The 17,434-nt window shown below is 46.7% G+C and overlaps 1 protein-coding gene across 2 annotated transcripts in view; it reads right to left on the bottom strand.

The window, feature by feature from the left end:
• The window catches only part of DNAAF6 (dynein axonemal assembly factor 6), a 184,439-nt gene that overhangs the window by 160,844 nt on the left and 6,161 nt on the right, over positions 1–17,434 (bottom strand). The window contains exons 2-3 of one of the 2 annotated variants that reach the window (XM_078688387.1): positions 8,730–8,896; positions 6,338–6,460 (exon numbers count right to left, since the gene is read on the bottom strand). In XM_078688387.1, coding sequence (XP_078544513.1) covers positions 6,338–6,436 — 99 coding nt within the window. In that variant the 5' untranslated portion in view covers positions 6,437–6,460; positions 8,730–8,896. The remainder of the gene's footprint in view (positions 1–6,337; positions 6,461–8,729; positions 8,897–17,434) is intronic. The other variant, XM_078688388.1, reaches the window with a different exon arrangement.

Genomic DNA, 17,434 nt, shown 5'->3' with positions numbered 1-17,434 from the left:
AGTACGGGCTTCCCTAGGCACAAAATAAGCTTTAGACTCTTTAGGGTTCACTCAGGGAGTAATGCGCGTGTATCTAGAAGGCAAGGAAACACAGTGAATACAGCATTTGCACTCCGCTGCCACCGGGATGAGATCTCTGCTTGCCGGTGGAGTCTATGCGCGCCTACAGGCTTTGACACCGCTAGCACACAGGCGGCACCAGTTCAAAGTCTTTAGACTGACGAACGGGCTGCCGGAGGGGTCACACAACCTTCGCGCTCAGTCAAATGAATGCCGGTTCACAGTTCCTTCACAACGCTGCACCCCACCTGAAGAAACGGGCCCACCTCGCATCGGCTGCAATCGGAAAGCGATTCAGTCAGGGCACAGCACTTCTCACGCCAGCGACAGGGTTTTCAGGGGCTCCACGGTCCTCCCTCTGACTGCCTCATACGGGGTGGATCCCGCCCACAGCTACAGCTTCCGGCTCACTGGGGAAAGGGCAGAGACGCTAGTCTCGCCCAATGAAGGCCGGCCTTTCCCCGCCCCGGCGCACCACCTCACCTTCAGTCCGCACAGGAAGCGCTCTACGGCGGTGGGGCTCGGAGACGTCCGAGCTCCCCCCTGGAGGCGCCTGTCGCGAAGGGGGCACTTCTGAAGATCGCGGTCGCGGCGAACTTGCTCTCGCCTCGCGACACGCAGTATCAGTCACGATATCACCACTGGGGGGGGGGGGGGGGCGGGGAGGCACTACAAGTATGGCCACAGTCTTTGGGGCAATGAGGCACTTGCTGGGCAGGCGCTGTAGGCGCAAGGTCACCACTCACGCAGCTGACTGGAACGCTAGTCGGAAACAACGCCAGCAACCTTTGCTACTCTACTGCCTACGCTACCAGCCACCTCAGGGGGTCAACAGGGCAGGTGTCAATCTGGTGTCAAGTCTGGAATCTCCTTCTTCTTTTCTTCTTTCTAAAATGGCCGCCAGGGACTGGGCCTTTTATAGCCAGTGCCCTGGGGTGCTGGCACGAGCCAGAAGGTTCTAGAACCTTCTCTGGCTGTGACAATGCCTTGGCACTTTTGAGGTATATCCAGGTCACTAGCAGCCACCTTACTGTGGCTCTAAAGCAGCCATTTTGTGTATCTGAGGAAAACAAAGGGATTCCTATCAGGAATGTGCGTCAAACAAAGGGCGCCAAAACCTCAAAAGGACAGAGTTCAGGGAGGCTCCAATGGGAGTCACTCACATGAAGGAAAAGGGTGTCCACCATTTTAGGGCCACTCATACAGGTTGACAACCCCAGTTTGTAATGCCACAGGTTCCACCAGGCACCTTGTAAATAGGTGCCAAAAACCTTGTGAGCAACTGGGCGTCAAGGAACATCTAGCCCCATGAAACAGCACATAAAAAGTCCTGACAGACATAGAAAAACAACAAAGTTTGGGAGGTACGGGGGAACAAAAGAAATCATAGTGGTGAGGGGACTCTCAGAAGCAGACGGGTCTAACAACTTGTATTTTAATATCACTAAGGGCGGACGGGGAATTCCAATTCAAGTTGGGTCTATGATTCTGGCTTTACTGAGAGGTATACTATTTTCATGGACACAGTTAAAGAATGTACTTGGTTATATTGGAGGAAGAGGTTATCCTAGAAGCAACTTAACATGTTTATGTCTCTTGAACCATAGGTTTGTAAAGCTTCTACTGGGTTTATAATGGACTAGTGACCTGCTTCTTGATAGCTGTTGCCTCAGCTGTAAAAAAATTCTGTTCAGTTTATAATGTTAATTCAATTATTTAAACACCCCTGCTGATCTTGCAGACAAGCTCATCATCGGTAGTGGTTCTTGGTATAACTGCAGCCAGGACACCATCAGAGTGCAGACTATGATGTGTGACAAAGAAAACAAAAAACAAGCAGCAGACATTTTGAATCCCGGTACCCAGTATCTGGTATAACATCCCCCTATCCATCACAACCACCCAACGCTGCTCCAATTTAGGAAAGAGTTGAAGACTCACCACTTTAAAGAACACTACATCACAACGCATTAATCGTCCACTACTCAGTAATCACTAAAATCACTTTTTGACTTTATGCTCGTCTTTAACCCTTAACACTGTTTTGCTGCCTTCTGGCTAGGTTAGCATTATAGAATACCATATACAACACATTTAATTTAACAATTTATAATCAAATAATGTGTTGGACACCTATCACCAGTGGCTAGACAATTCTCCAGTGTATACACCAGTAGGCTTCCCATTTCAAGCCTCTACCTCGAGCTGCTGAGGAAAAGTTTATTTTACAGCCTTGAGTAAATTTTGTTTTGTTTTCAGTATATGCATGCCTATGTCTAAAAAGCAAAGTTTAAATCTGGCTTCTGGCTTCTGCTGCTTTCAGAGTCAGCTGGTTTTTGGAGCACAGTTTAAAACTATAAGCAACAATTTACAGGAAAAAGTAATGTTAGAAAGTCAATACTCAATTTGTTTCAGTGGCACATCTTCCTACCGGATTTCTGCTCAGGGCTAGCTGCAGGAGGTTCATTGCTGCCCAGAGCAGGCATCTACACACTTGACAGCAACAAATTACTTTGGCAGCGAGAGCTCCCTCCTCCAGCGTGGGCAATTACTTACCTCAGTATTTGGGCCATGACAGCATTTCTGCCTATGATCGAGGCAAACAAAACTATCCACTCTCAATCTACCCAACTCAGTGGCGCAGAAATAATTTGACACCAAGGAGAAGTTTAAATAGTGAGCAAAGGGTAGGTCCTCCTGATATGGGGCCACAGCTTCGTATCTCAATGGCAAAATCAGTCTCTCTCAGAGATTGAGAAGTTTGCCAAAGACCAGGAAAAGCTTTATTATTAAAATAAAAAGGAAATGGTATGTCGGTTGGCCTGGTTCAGGGAGCACTTCAACACTACCATGTCTGAGAAAATTCTGAAGTAGCCCTTCTCCCAATTTACCCCTGACTCCCTCCTGGTAAAGGAAATACTATTATGGCTATGGCAGAGGAGGGGGTTTTATGTCCGGATAACTACCTCTCCCACCCATTTCCCAACAGCTAATCACTTTTGCTTCTGTGGTGTCGTGAGAAGGTTGGCTGTAGCGGTTTCAGGAAGCTCCAGTAACATAAGGCCTAACCAACTAGTACAGAGGAAAAGAAATCAAAACGGATCAGTCTGGAAGCAACTATCAGGCCTTAGGCTCCTTTGTGATGGAAGGGAGAGGAAGAGAGAGGGGGAGAGAGTGAGGCGTAAACGAGGTTAGTGGTTGTAAAGGATTTGATTTCTTCACAAGATATAAGTCCGCACCTTTCTTTTGACTGGACATCAAGTACAACATTGTGGCAGTTGATTCTCTCAGTGTAGGGAAGCAGAGCAGTCCAAGGCCTAGTCCAGAGAAATGGTGTGGGCTAGTACCCCTAGCTCACTGGTCCTCAACAATGACAAACAACATTAAAAAAAACATTTTGAGTCAATGCCGTTTCTTAGAAAAGGGAAAAAAGTACTTTAATTGCAAATATATTCAAGTAAATGGAAATTCCTTTTGTGACACCCGCAGAACAGTTGACTTACACATATGGAATATTGGAAGCAAAGAAAAGGCAGAACATGGCCGAGAGCTGAAAGATGAAACAACTGAAGTTCGGGAATTCTTCAGTAACTTCAAGAACGCACAGGGCAGAGTTCTGAAGCATGTCAGAGAGCATCTACATTTTTATAGGCCTTGAATCCGAACTGAACTGTATGAGGTGATAAGCATACTGTTAGACCCGTCAGCCCTTTGGGTGGTCCCTCCTATTTATTTATTTATTTTTGTCCCCTTTTTGCCTCCTAACTCCTTTCGCCTTTTTATGTCCACTGGGATTTTTGGTGTTGTCCTGGGGGTTAGGTGCTTCCTTGTCCCTATAACTTTTTGAGGCCTTGACGCACTTTTAAGAAGTGGTGAAAACAGAGACACAAAATGGTGGCTTGTAACTGCCAAATCTTTTACCTCAGGAGTTCTGACCCATAGGACTTAATAGGGAAGTTCTAGAACCTTCTAGCCAATTCTGGTAGCCAGAGCCCAGCCTATAAAAGGTCAGGACTAGGGCGGCCATTTTAGAGTGACCAGGAGACGTGGGTAGAGTCTGGTGTGGAGTGAGGCAATAGTGTGGGGAGGAAGGCGCATTGATTGGGGTTAGATCATCCTGTGGGCCGGCTGCTCTTTTCTTCTGACGTGACCCCCTGCCTGTTGACTGAACCCTGCCACATTTGTCCCGGTTAACTCCTTTGGCCTGTGGAGTGCCTCTGGTCAGATGTCCCTGTGCTACCCCTCATAAGCTGTGAGTAGCCCGTCTGGATCTAGGAAGTAGAGGCGTCCAAAAACTGTGGCAATGTCAGATGAAACCTAATCACCGTGTGAAGAGCTCTGCACCGCGGGCCGTGAAGCCTTACATTACCTGCCCAAAGTTTAGTTTAGGGCGGGACCATTGAGAGGGAAAAGCGGAGATATATCCCATCAGACGGAAGACGAAACTCACCGAGAGTGGGGTGAAGTGCCTGGTGGCTCGCCGTCATCCTCTCCTGCATGCGAGTGCCTTAGACGCGAGCTCACCGCTGTGGAAGTGCAGCGGGAGCTGGAGGGAGCGAAACGACCTCTGTCTGGCGAGTGTGTTGCGACGTCGGAAAGGGGAGGAGACGCGCTGGTGGAGGCCGGCCTGGGCGGAGACTTGCCTGAGAGAAGCCGATGAGGGAAGGAATACGGAAGCACTGACAGGTGTCCACCGAGGCTGGCAGGTCGAAGAGCAGCAAAACGAGAAGGCAAGCGGAACCAGCCCAGAGCGGGGCCTTCTCTTGTCAGTGAGAACAGATCGGACCCGAGTAAGAACTGCCTGTCAGCCTAGCAATTGAAGTAAGCTGGGAATCGAGTCCTTTGGGCGGGGAAGATCGTTAACAGGCCTACAGTGACGGGAGCTATCAGGGCCTAGAAAGTGAAGCACCGGCTTTAATTTCCTCAAGCCTGCTGAACTGTGCAACGAACAACATACCTACTGACTGAACTCATTTATTCTAGTTTCTTTCTTACCGAGTAAAGACCATCCTGGGAGAGAGTGAGAATTCTGTATGCAGTTTATTAATCCCAACTAATGAGAAGACAGAGTAGTAAGGCTTATTCTAGGATAAGGCCTAGTGGGTTGAGGGGCCTATGTTTATACCGATCATTCTAGGCCCAGGAGAGTTATTGTGAAAACCTAACAATTTGAGGTGGCTGTAGAGTAAGCTATATGGCTAAATGTAATAATCAACTAAAACTGCCTGTTTCTATTTAGAAATTCAGCTGTGTAGAATGAGTTACCAGTATAAAACTCGTGGAGATATGTGCTGAGCAGCTGTTTCCTATAGCTAATGATGAGACTGTGACCCTAAGGGTAAGGTACCAATTGATTTCAACCTAAAAGGAATTTGTTCTTGCTGGAACCCTGATTACACTGTGGAAATATTGGGGAAGAGATAAGGTGCAGATGTTATTGCTGTGACTCTTTCAGTAGGGGAGGACAAGATGTATCAAGTAATGTACTGAAAAGCTTATGAAATCCAATATTTGCATGTAGTAAAATGTACTGTACTGAATTTAAACACTGCTAGAGGTAGAAGATAATTCAAAGAACTTTTATAAAAGGTACCTGTATTTTTCTAAACCGGTGTAGTGTCATTTATTTTTGGTGGTTGGACACGGGGTTACTGTAAGTGAGTGATGTAAGTACAACACGAAAGCCTTCGAGAAAAGCCATTCCCACTCTGTGCCAGGCTACCCTATGTGGACTGGTTTCACCAGGTCCAACACATACTAACAAATTTGTAAAGGTACATGTGTGCAATTCATCAGTGCAGCACGAGGCAGAAGACAGTTTTTTTTCTGGCATCACTACCCAAGTGAAACTGGAAAATAGCCGAGGGCACAGTCTACTAATAATAACTGGAAAAATTCATGAAGTGCTGCCAGTGCCTTTTAGTGAGGTCCTGAGTTTCTAGGGCGAGTCTGAGACGTTTTGAGGAGTGATCCAAGTCCAATGTGAGGTTCAGAATAATGATTTGAGTTGTACCTTGACATCTACAGGCCCTCAAAAAATCTTCAGAACAGGACATCACTAGGGGGATCAAATGTGATTACAAATCTGCATTTGCAACCTACTTAAGTCCTTCAAGCTACATAACATGATACATCAAAACATGGGCTTCAATTTCACTGTCTAGGTTGTGTGGCTCTATAAGTCACTAAATTGAAACATAATGACAATCTACTGTACACATACATTTGAAGCGATTCTGCTCATGTTGAGGCAAACTTCTTAGGTAAGCATATTTACCTTACTATCAAAGTATTCATCCTCGTCTTCCTGCTCGAGAGTCAGCAATTTGGAGAGAGCTTGCAGTGAAGAGAATGAGTTTATGCCCTCGATGTCCATTCTGGTCTTTTACCTGTGCACAACCTGTAGAAGCAACAAAACTGGCTATATAAGCTTAATAAAAGCCTAGTGCATTTTGTAAACCTTTGAATACAAACTGTAGATCATGGCAAACATTTCTTCGAAGTGTAATTTGAAAAGCAAAAAAAAACCCACTTAGGATTCAAAATTCTTCATCTTAATTTATAGCATCAGGATTAGTGGAATTTCAAAAGCGAAAATTGCACTTAAGTAAAGTTCAAAAGAATGGCGGATTTTTCACCACTATAATTGCAGGCATGGATGAGGAGTAGAAAAGAAAGCATTGCAGGATGGGTGCCAATGCAAAATGCAATTGACATTTGTAAAACGTTCTTGTTTGGGAGTATTCTGAAAAAAATTCAAGGTCATTTCCTACAATGGAAACACACTTGAAACTACTTTTATCAAAAAGGCATAATTGGCTTTTCAGGTTGGCAAAGGAAAGAGAACACACTCCAATAGATTGAGGCTGTAGGCGGGTTAATTTTTCTACAAGAATAAATATTTTCACAGCTGAGAAAGAAAAACAAATGCTTCAGTGCGGAAACAATATCCTCCAGACTTACTCATGGAGATTTTCCATCTAGTGATATAACTGGCTTTTGGAAATAGGAGTACTCCTGGAAGCCTATAACCTTCAGAGTTCCAGAACATTTACTTTACGTGGTGGAGGAAACCTACAGGAGTAGATTTATGAATTGGGCTCTCAAATAGATCCTAGTTTAAGGTTTGAACACTTCGAGTTTACCACATATAAGAGGTGGAGCTTAGCCAAAAACGTTTGTGACCAGTAGTAAAGGTCTCTAACAACCATTTTCTTCAGTTCTGCTCCCAAGAGGCAATACCATGAGAACACTATTAATTATGTTGAGTAGAGGGAGCAAGCATGCGGACACACAACATGAATAATGTTGACCTAAATTTACAGCTCAGTGTTTATTTATTTGGATTTCTAATTCAATTTTACTCAAATGCACTTTTGCTAAATTTCATGACAATGTAAACTACAAACAAAATAAAGAACCAGTTAAACTGTATTAAGTATCTGAACAGAAGAATTAGTTACAACAAGTTTGACAAAATATGCTTGTAGGCCATTTTTATAGAATTACTTAACTTTATTTTTTAGTAATTTAACTTTTTAAGCACCCGCATGTGGTAAAGACATATCAATTATGAATAAAGATTCTGAAGGACTGCTCTGTGAAACAATACATCTATATTGTAGGAAAATCAAAAATCTACTAGTAACGCAGATGTTGAGCAGGCATATGTTTGAAAAACACAGATGAAATTACCTTAGATCTAGGTGCTTTACCCTTTAACCTTCATGGGGGTTTATTTGCAAACTCATACATACAATGCAATTGGTTACCCCAGCATGAAGCGTTCACACAATCTCTTTTGCAGCTTTGCTCAAACATCATAAACAGTGAACAGGATTATTCAAAATATCTAACTAAATATATGCCTGCGTTATGGAGAAAAAGAACCTGTGACAATTACAGATTGATTAATATAGAAGCAAGGGACAATCTAAAGAAATTAATGGATTTATTTGGAAAAAAGAACTGTAGATAAGTTTTGAATATCTTTAGCAGCAATAGAATGGATATTGGCCGCCAGAGAGAGTTTTGTGGATTAGACGTTTTAAAGGTTATTGTATCAAAATATCTACTACAAAAATGTTAAGTGATATCAATATAGATCTAAAGAAGTCACTGAAATAAAGTTACTAAACTTAAACGCTTATCAAATTTTCAATATTAAGTCCAACAGAGGAAAGGGGAGGAGTGAATTTGTGAATAGCGGTAGCAGGCAGTGACTTTAACTTTGTGATTCAGAGGCACAGATGAGAAAGGAAACAGTGAAGGCAATACAAGACTATTTCGTCAAAAAAAGCTGTTTTTCTTAATTGAAAAAAAAAATTAATCCAGGAAAATTGGTTATTAGATACAGCATTGGCAAGCAAAATCCACACATACAGGCAAAGTTGCAACGCCAAAGGGAAAAGATAATTTTGGGTAATGGAAAATTTAAATAACTAGTTTTAAAGAAGACATGATCACACCTGGAAACTACTTTCGTGTAAATACAATATACATAGTAAAAAGTGTTCAAAAGAAAATTAAGTTTAGTTGATATACACTATTTTTGTTGTAGATCTTCCTAACTATTGAAGTGAAAAAGACATGTTTTTAGTTTATTATTTTACATACCTTGGATACGCTGCAGTCCATATTTAAAAGATTATTATTAAACAAAACCTAACCTTATTTAATCCTGGATATGACACTGTAGAGGACGTGAATTTTCCATTCAGAATACTGATTTTACAAAAACTGCTTTTATTTCATGTTTGGTTTCGTTTCTGAAAATAGCTAGAACAGGATTCTCTAACTCGTCCGAAGCCTCAGGTGTTCATGAGTGACTTCTTCTCTGGTTAGATAAAGGAAGACATTCTTAGTATCAGTGCAATGCATTTTAAAAGACAACCTTATCAGAATGTAAACTTTATTTAACATTTTCCACAGGGTTTAAGAAAGACTAATTTGCATTGCGTGAATTACTTCACTTTTGCACAATACCATAAATGTACCAAAGAAAATGATTCTAAAATGGTAAATTTGTAAACATGCAAGGTTTGTGTGGTAAATTATTGCTTTACCAGAAGCAAGTAACAGAAATGTAGCAGGGTAGAAGTGAATATAATTTCCCTTGTGTCATCTCTTTTGTTGGAGAGGGGTGTCTTCAGCCTAGATTGTTGTTCTTTCTAGAGGCTAAAGGTGATGAAACCTGAAACCCCAAGATATTTCTTTGGCATTATTAAAGTACATAACTATAAGAAACAATCTGTGTTATTGGGCAAGCGTGGCATTCTGACACTATGAAAAGTACACCTGTGAAACCCATACTGTGTTTCCACTAACAATATTGCTGTGGTCTAAATAAACGTTACCTTGACTGACTGACACTAACAATGCTGTTTTAATGAAGGCATTTGCATGTATTCTTCAATCAGCAACCAAAGTGTTAAGGAACCTTATATAATGAGAAAACAATTGAACAGAAAAAAATTAAACACCACTTACCCATAACCACAAAGAAATATACATGTTAATAATTCATCCAGAATTTGAAATGAGTTAGTGAATCGTTGGACTAAGCAACAACTATCTAGATTTAGGTCTGTGGCCTTCTAAAGCACAATTTAAGAGGGATAAAATCATTACAGGAGCAACCTTTCAAACGGTCATGAGATTCTTCTAAAAGATTAAACAGGAGCTTACTCTGATATTTAATTAGAGGCTGTGTTAACTTGCAAATCAAAAGACCAACAGTAATAATTTTAAGGTTTAACTTTACTAAATGAAGCAAGTAATGAAAAACCAACAAGGAGTGCGTTGTACTCCTACCAGGAAATCAGAGGCTCAATGAAGGGGCGTTCATGCAAATCCCACTTTTTAAACACCGAGCGGTACGGCATGCCAGAGACACTAGCCTATGGGTATTGAGATGGGTATGGAGCTGTCTGGAATCCACCAGGTGCTCTGAGGTGAAACCGGAACGTAGATATTGAACCGAGTTTTAGTTGTAAATACAGATCCATCTATGAGCAGAATACATGCCCCTCACAGAAGGTAATCATACAGAAATGGCATTCCCACATAGAAAATAAACAAGAAAGAGGAGAGCAAAGCATATGGCAACAGTGGAAGAACTGGGAGAGGGGTTAACACCACCTGGTTTCGTACAAAAGTGAGGCAGGAGTAGCTTAGAGAGTTCCTACGGACCGGGCTACATTACTATAAAGCAATAAGAAAGGATGGGTGGGGCGGTAAGGAATCTAACACTAACTAATGTTTCTTACAGATATATTGTTACCGAAGGTAAGTAACTTGTGCATCTGAAAGAAACATATTAGTGTTAGATTTCTTACCTTAGAATAGAAACCCCAGCAATACCAACCCCGGTGGTGGGTCTGCGAACCAAGATCACACCAGGAAGTCCTGGAGAACTGAATGGCAAAAGAAGCCATCTCTCCGGACTTGGCTGTCTAGGCAGTAGTGCTTGGTAAACGTGTGCAGCGAGTCCCACGTAGCTGCCTGACAAATGTCCTGCAAAGGGACTCCCCGTCCCAAGGCAGTAGTATCCGCCGTGGCCCGAGTGAAATGGGCGTGCAGCCCCACAGGAGGTTCGTTTTTAGCAAAGGAATAACAGATCTTAATGCACAAAACAACCCACCGAGAGATGGTTCGCTTGTGGACCGCCCATCCTTTCTTAGCACCCACGTAGCCAACAAAGAGTTGGTCGTCCACCCGGAACTGTTGTGTGCGGTCCAGGTAAAAAGAGAGCCCACGTTTTGGGTCCAGACGGTGGAGCCTATCTTCCTCTTTTGAGAGATGCGGAGGCGGAAAGACGGTGGGTAAGTTAATGGTCTGCCCGATGTGAAAGGCAGTAATCATCTTGGGTAGAAAAGAAAGATGAGTCCTCATAACAACCTTGTCCGGATGGATAGAGAAGAAAGGAGGCTTAGAGGAAAAAGCCTGGAGCTCACTCACTCTTCTGGCAGAGGTGATGGCAACCAGGAAAGCAGTCTTTAGAGTTAGAAGACGTAAGGGACAGTTATGGAGTGGCTCAAAGGGAGCACACATCAGATAGGTTAACACCAGATTCAAGTCCCATTGAGGCATTACAAAGGGAACAGGAGGAAACATGCGAGTAATGCATTTCAAGAATCTATTTACAACAGGGGACTTGAAAAGAGAAGGCTGATCAGGAAGCCTCAAGAAGGCTGAAATGGCGGAAAGATAGCCCTTGATAGCGCCCAGAGCAAAGCCCTGCTGGGCCAGGGAAAGAAGAAAGAGGAGAACCTCTGAAAGAAGGGCAGAGAGAGGATCCACAGCCTTTGCTGTGCACCATGCCACAAATTTGTTCCACCTGCAGGCGTATACAGATTTTGTGCAGGGACGCATGGCTGCCAGAATGACATTACAGACTTCAGGAGGCAAGTCAAATGGGATCAACTATCACCACTCAATCTCCAAGCATGTAGGTTGAGGTTGGGCAGGTTCGGGTGGAGGACCGTCCCCTGTTGCTGCAACAGAAGGTCCTCCTGAAGAGGCAGTCGAATCGGGGGATCGATTGACATACTGAGGAGCTCGGGATACCAGTATCATCGTGCCCAATCCGGAGCCACAAGGATGACTTGGGTCCGGTCGCTCCGAATCTTCTTCAGCACTCTGGGCAGAAGTGGTACAGGCGGAAAGGAGTACAACAGAACGCAGCTCCACTCGCGACGAAAAGCGTCGCCGAGCGAGTGCCACCTTGAAAATTCCAACATGCAGAACTGAGGACATTGCACGTTCTCTTCGGTGGCGAATAGATCTAACCAAGGCTCTCCCCACTGCTGAAAGAGACCTTGCACCATGTCCGAGTTCAGACGCCACTCGTGATCCATCATGCACCGACGGCTAAGTTTGTCCACCCTGGCGTTCAGGGAACCTGCCAGGTGTTGAACCACCAGGGTGATGCCCTGATGTTCCAGCCATGTCCAGAGGCACAGAGCCTCCTGACAAAGTTCATGACCCCGCCCCACCTTGCTTGTTGCAGTACCACATGGCGGTGGTGTTGTCTGTGAACACCTGCACTACACTTCCCCGGACAGAGGGAAGGAATGCTTTCAGTGAAAGCCGAATCGCCCGGAGCTCCAACAGGTTGATGTGGAGCCGGGACTCCGCCGGAGACCAGAGGCTTCTGAGCTCCGCCTCTCCCATGTGGCCACCCCACCCCAGGAGGGATGCCATCTGTCACCACTGTGTGCTCCAGTTGGGGGGAGGAAGAGAGATCTGCCATGGACCCAATTGCGATTTGTGAGCCACAACTGCAACTTTCTCGCAGTGCCCTCCGAGATCAGGACGTGGTCGGACAGGTTGCCCTGATGCTGTGCCCACTGGAACTTCAGGTCCCACTGCAGAGCCCGCATCCGCCACCTGGCGTGATGCACCAGCAGGATGCAGGAGGCTATCAGTCCCAGAAGCCGTAGGGTCATCCTGACCGAAACTCGGGATAAAGGCTGAAAGATCAGAATCAGAGCCTGAATATCCCGAACCCGCTGTTCGGGAGGATAAACCTGAAACTGTGAACCGCTCCGATGAAGAGGAGCTTCTGAGAGGGAATCAGGTGTGACTTCGGCACGTTGATGGAGAACCCCAGCAAATGCAGGAGGTCGGCAGGAGGTGGGAGACGACTGTCATGGGCGAGCCCGCCTTCAACAACCAGTCGTCAAAATAGGGGAAGACTGGAACCCCTGATCTGCGCACATGAGCTGCGACCACCGCCATCACTTTCGTGAACACCCGAGGGCCACTGGTGAGGCCAAAGGGGAGCACGGTAAACTGAAAGTGCTCGTGGCCTGCTGTGAACCGCAGGTAGCGCCGGTGGGCCACTAGGACGGGAATATGGAAATAAGCGTCCTGCAAGTCCAATGCTACCATCCAGGGCAGCCAGAACCTGAGCTAAAGTCAGCATCTTGAACTTCTCCTTCCGGAGGAAGATGTTGCCGCTCCTGAGGTCCAACATAGGGCGCAGGCCCCCTTTGCCCTTCTTGGGAACCAGAAAGTAGTGGGAATAACAACCACGTCCTACTTCTGGCCCAGGAACGCGATCAATGGCCCCCTTGGCCAAGAGGGCCGTAACTTCCTCCTGCCGAAGTTGCAAGTGATCCCCCGACATGCGGTGGTACTGTGGTGGTATGGCTGGAGTGGTCGCCCCGAAGGGGAGGGAGTAACCCCTTCAGACGATTTGCACCTGTCCGAAGTGATGGTACGCCAGTGGAGTAGGTGATGGTGAATCCTGCCTCCCACTGGCGTGGAATGGGCCTGAAAGCTCGGACTGGGAAGGCTTTGAGGCGGATACTGCGGGAGTGGATGTGGACTGACCGGTTCTCTGACCCCCTGCTCTGCCACGGCGGGCTGCAAGTCCTCAGCCGCGTTGAGGTTGGTTCTGTGGCCTGTGGCTGGACAAATGTGTGGGAGCGCCCCTTCTGTGGCCATGAAAGGGACGAAGAGCAGAAGTTTGCTGGCGCTGGGCCGAAGCCCTAGAGTCTTTAAACCGGCAGTCATGTCCATGAGAGTGGCCTGGACATCCCCTGAAAAGTTGGTGGACCTCAGGCAGGTGTGACGACGAATCACCGCCGTCGTTGAAATCGCACTGCCCAGCAAGTCTGTGGTGTGAAGTCCACATCGAATGGAGTATTGTGCTGCATCCCTCCCCTCAGCAAGTGCTTGGGCGAGCCGTGTCTTGGCCTCCTCCGGACACGGGGGCAGCACGTCTACCACCGTATCCCACAGAGAGTGGGTGTAACGGCCCAAAAGGCATGCCGTATTAATGGACTGCAACCCTAGACTGACAGAGGAAAACAGTTTCTTACCAATCTATTCCAGCCTTTTGGATTCCCAATCCGGGGGTGCGGTAGGGAATGCGGTTTGGGACGTGGAGGCCTGAATAACTAGGCTCTCAGGGGTGGGATGGGTGGACAGAAAGCAGGGGTCGCCCGGAGCCGGGCGGTGGCACCCGGCCACGTTTCGATCCACAGGGGGAACTGTGGTGGGCCTGGACAAGTGCCCATCAGAACGTCGGTGAGGGCCTCATTAAGCGGCAGCATAGGCTCCGAAGAGTTTACCGGCGGTTGAAGCACCTCGGTGAGGAGGTTAGTCCTCACGGCCACTGCAGGGAGCTCAAGGCCCAGGGCCGTGGTTGCCCTGTGCAGCAGCACAGCATAAGTTGCCCCCTCCACTGTAGCCACGGAGGGAGGAGAGAGAAAACCAGTGTCAGGCTAAGTGTTTAGACCACTGGCATCCCCCAGCTCATCTGCCCAGTCCTGACTTAACTGGCATTGCTGTGCCAAAGGGTCGTCAGACCCCTCCCAGTCCTCCCCTTCATCCGTGTCATGATAAACAGGCAAAAATGACAGAGCCGGGGCACAGGTGAAAAGCTAACCAGTCAGCGTCAGAGACAGCGCCGGGCGGCACCACTCCGATGCCGAGCCCGGGCTGAAACCGGGGACGGCGTCGTCCCACAACAGCACCGTAGGCAGCACCGCAGGGGGCGGCGCCAGTGGATGAGTCGTAAGGTCAACTGGCGGCGACCGGGATCCAGGCCTGGATCCCACGGGGTCATGCACGCCGGGACCTTAGTCGCTGCCGGCGCCAAGGCCGTCGGCAACACAGGGCTAGGACCCCCAGTCGGACCCTCGGGGCCCGAAGGCGCACGGGCGGGTCGAGACTCCTCATGGCCAGGAGGAAGGCCCTGATCTGTGCCGGAATCGCATCGAGTCCAGGGACCGGAGAGTGTGGGGCCGGATGAGACTGTACGGGCCCCACCGGAGCCGTGTGGGAGGCACCACCCGAACCCTCAGCCGAGTTGCGAGACCGGCGAGGGGAAGTAGAAGAGCAACGATGCTTCTTCGACTGCTTTTTTTGCCATGCCTCGACTTACCGGAGTACGAGGACTTGGATCCAGACGATCGATGATGACTGTGGCTACGCGACCGGTCCCTCGACCTTCTCTTCGACCGGGACTTCGAGCGGCACGGAGCTGACTGCTGGAGCTCGAGGAGCTTACGGGAATGCTCCCGCCTAGCCTTCAACGTCAAGGCCCGGCAGTCGGGGCACAACTTGTCATCATGGTCGGCCCCCAAGCAGTAGAGACACCGGCGGTGGGGGTCGGTAACCGACATCAGTCGGTGACAGGCGTCACACGGTTTGAAACCGGGCATTCCTACTGGCACCAGGAGTCGAGTTGACTCGAAAGGTAGATAAAAATGTCCAAAAAGTTTGTCAAAAAATGAATGACTAAGGGTACGTGCTCTTCTCGAATCTGCACTTGCTGGCACGGAAAAAAGAAGAACTGATGCCAGCGTGCGAGGGCAGCGTCCAAATATTCCAGCAACGTCATTCTGGCTATCACGACGCCGACTACGGACACGGAGCCGCAGACGACGCCTACAAACGCGCAGAGGTACTGCTGACGAAAAAACTTTCCGGATCCAGTCTGACGCCTGGGTATATTCTAAGGTAAGGAATCTATTATTTCTTTCTTCACATCTACCTCTACCCCCTCTTCTAAAAGCAGGGCACGCTTTAGTGTCCATCTCTTAGGTGGCTGTGGGCCAAATGCTTGTAATGTTACTACAATGAAATGAAATTAAATGAAAATTGGATTTGTAAAGCGCTGCAATTGCCCTGAGGCGTCCAGGCTGAGTGGTCTGAAATGTGCACTGGAAGGTGTTCGATCTTTTTAATATTCATTGCTAAACATATGTCAATTAAAAAATAATCTAATCTAGAATCTAAAAAAGTGATGGTGCTTTTTACCATGGTATGTATACCCCCTCTTCCTCCCTTTCAAATGTCTCCACACATCCAGTAGCTCCAGATCCCATACCAGACTTTTCAAGATGTTCCTCATTCTTGGGACATATGCACTCTCCCTACTTGTTGAGCGATCCAATACAGGATCCATTAGTACATTGAAATCCCCGCCTATAGTTGCAGGAGCTGGAATTCCCGCCAACCTCAGTTCTAAATCTACAATATGCTGTGGATTATCTTCATTTGGCCCGTAAAACCCTACACATACAAAGTCCCTATCAGTCCACTTTAAACGAGATAAAGCCAATCTGCCCGAACTGTCCGTACTTGCCTCTTTAAATTCTATCCCGCATCCACCCCTAACTAGGATTGCTACACCTTTGCAACATTGCGTTTGATCTGAAACAATAACATTTTGGACCCAACCCCAACTACCAAAGAGCTCCTTACTTTCATTTGCTACTAAGTGCATCTCCTGTAAAATTATAATTTGCACTTGTCTATTTTTTAAATATTCCATCACCTTCCTCTGTCTGGGTTTAGCCCTAAGACTATTCACATTCCATGTGAGAATATCGATACTAGGAATGCATAAACGTTTATGTTAGACCGATTGTAAATTGAGACAGTCCTCAGACCCTATGCCTGTGATTGCTCTCCCGGCTGCATTCTTTAATTAAACCAACTATTCCTGTTTTGCCAAATGCCTCTTGTCTCTTGTTTTTTCAAGGTATTTCTTATTCATGCAACAGGCAAACTCCGGGATGTTAGTGGCCGTGGTGGTCATCACTTCTTCTCCTGAGGAAGGGGAGAAGGAGGCTTATGAAGCAAACCATTTACTGTAGTCTGGGTCGCTTTCAGAGCTGCAGGGTTTGTTAGTTGCTGCAGAGCCTGCCCAGGAAGATTTATGCAAGGCACAGGAAGAATGCCTGACAGATTTAGGACTTCAGAATGAAGCCCATGAACACGTCAGCAAAGGCTTGGTCGGAAAACACTATGTTGGCTGGGAAGATGGTCTACTTTATAGTGAACCGTGAATCCTGATCCCGGAACCAGCAGGAGACCAGTGGGTACATTAGTGGACAGGAACTTCCGGTGGTCACTAGTTCATAAATTCCCCGTAGCACGACACTTGGGGATTAGAAAAATACAGGCTAGGTTAGACCCTCCTATGTACTACTGACCAGGAATGTGCTGAGAAACACAGGGGTTCTGTAGAACCTGTCCAGCTTGCTTGTTGAGTAGTAAGACAGAAAGGAACACTAAGGCACAGATAGTGCCACTACCATTTTTAGGTGTTCCATTTTTGCAGGTGAGAACAGATATAGTTGGTTCATTTGACCCTCCCCCCCACACACACACACAGTCAGGCAACAGTTATATCTGAGTTGTGGTGGATCACGCCACCAGTTACTAAGAAGCTGTATCTCTGAGGAGCATGACTGCAAAGGTGGTAGCGAGAGCTCTCAATCAATCAATCAATAAGGGATTTGGAGAGTGCACTCCTCACCTGTTAGGGTCTCAAGGCACTGAGGGGTGGGTGTGCGCAGCTTCATTGGGGTCATTCGAAGAGCCAGTTCTTGAGGTCCTTCCTGAATTGGTG

The sequence above is a fragment of the Lissotriton helveticus genome, chromosome 4_1 (genome assembly GCF_964261635.1).
Source record: "Lissotriton helveticus chromosome 4_1, aLisHel1.1, whole genome shotgun sequence".
In the NCBI taxonomy this organism is placed as follows: domain Eukaryota; kingdom Metazoa; phylum Chordata; class Amphibia; order Caudata; family Salamandridae; genus Lissotriton; species Lissotriton helveticus.
This window is presented reverse-complemented; position numbering and strand designations above follow the sequence as displayed.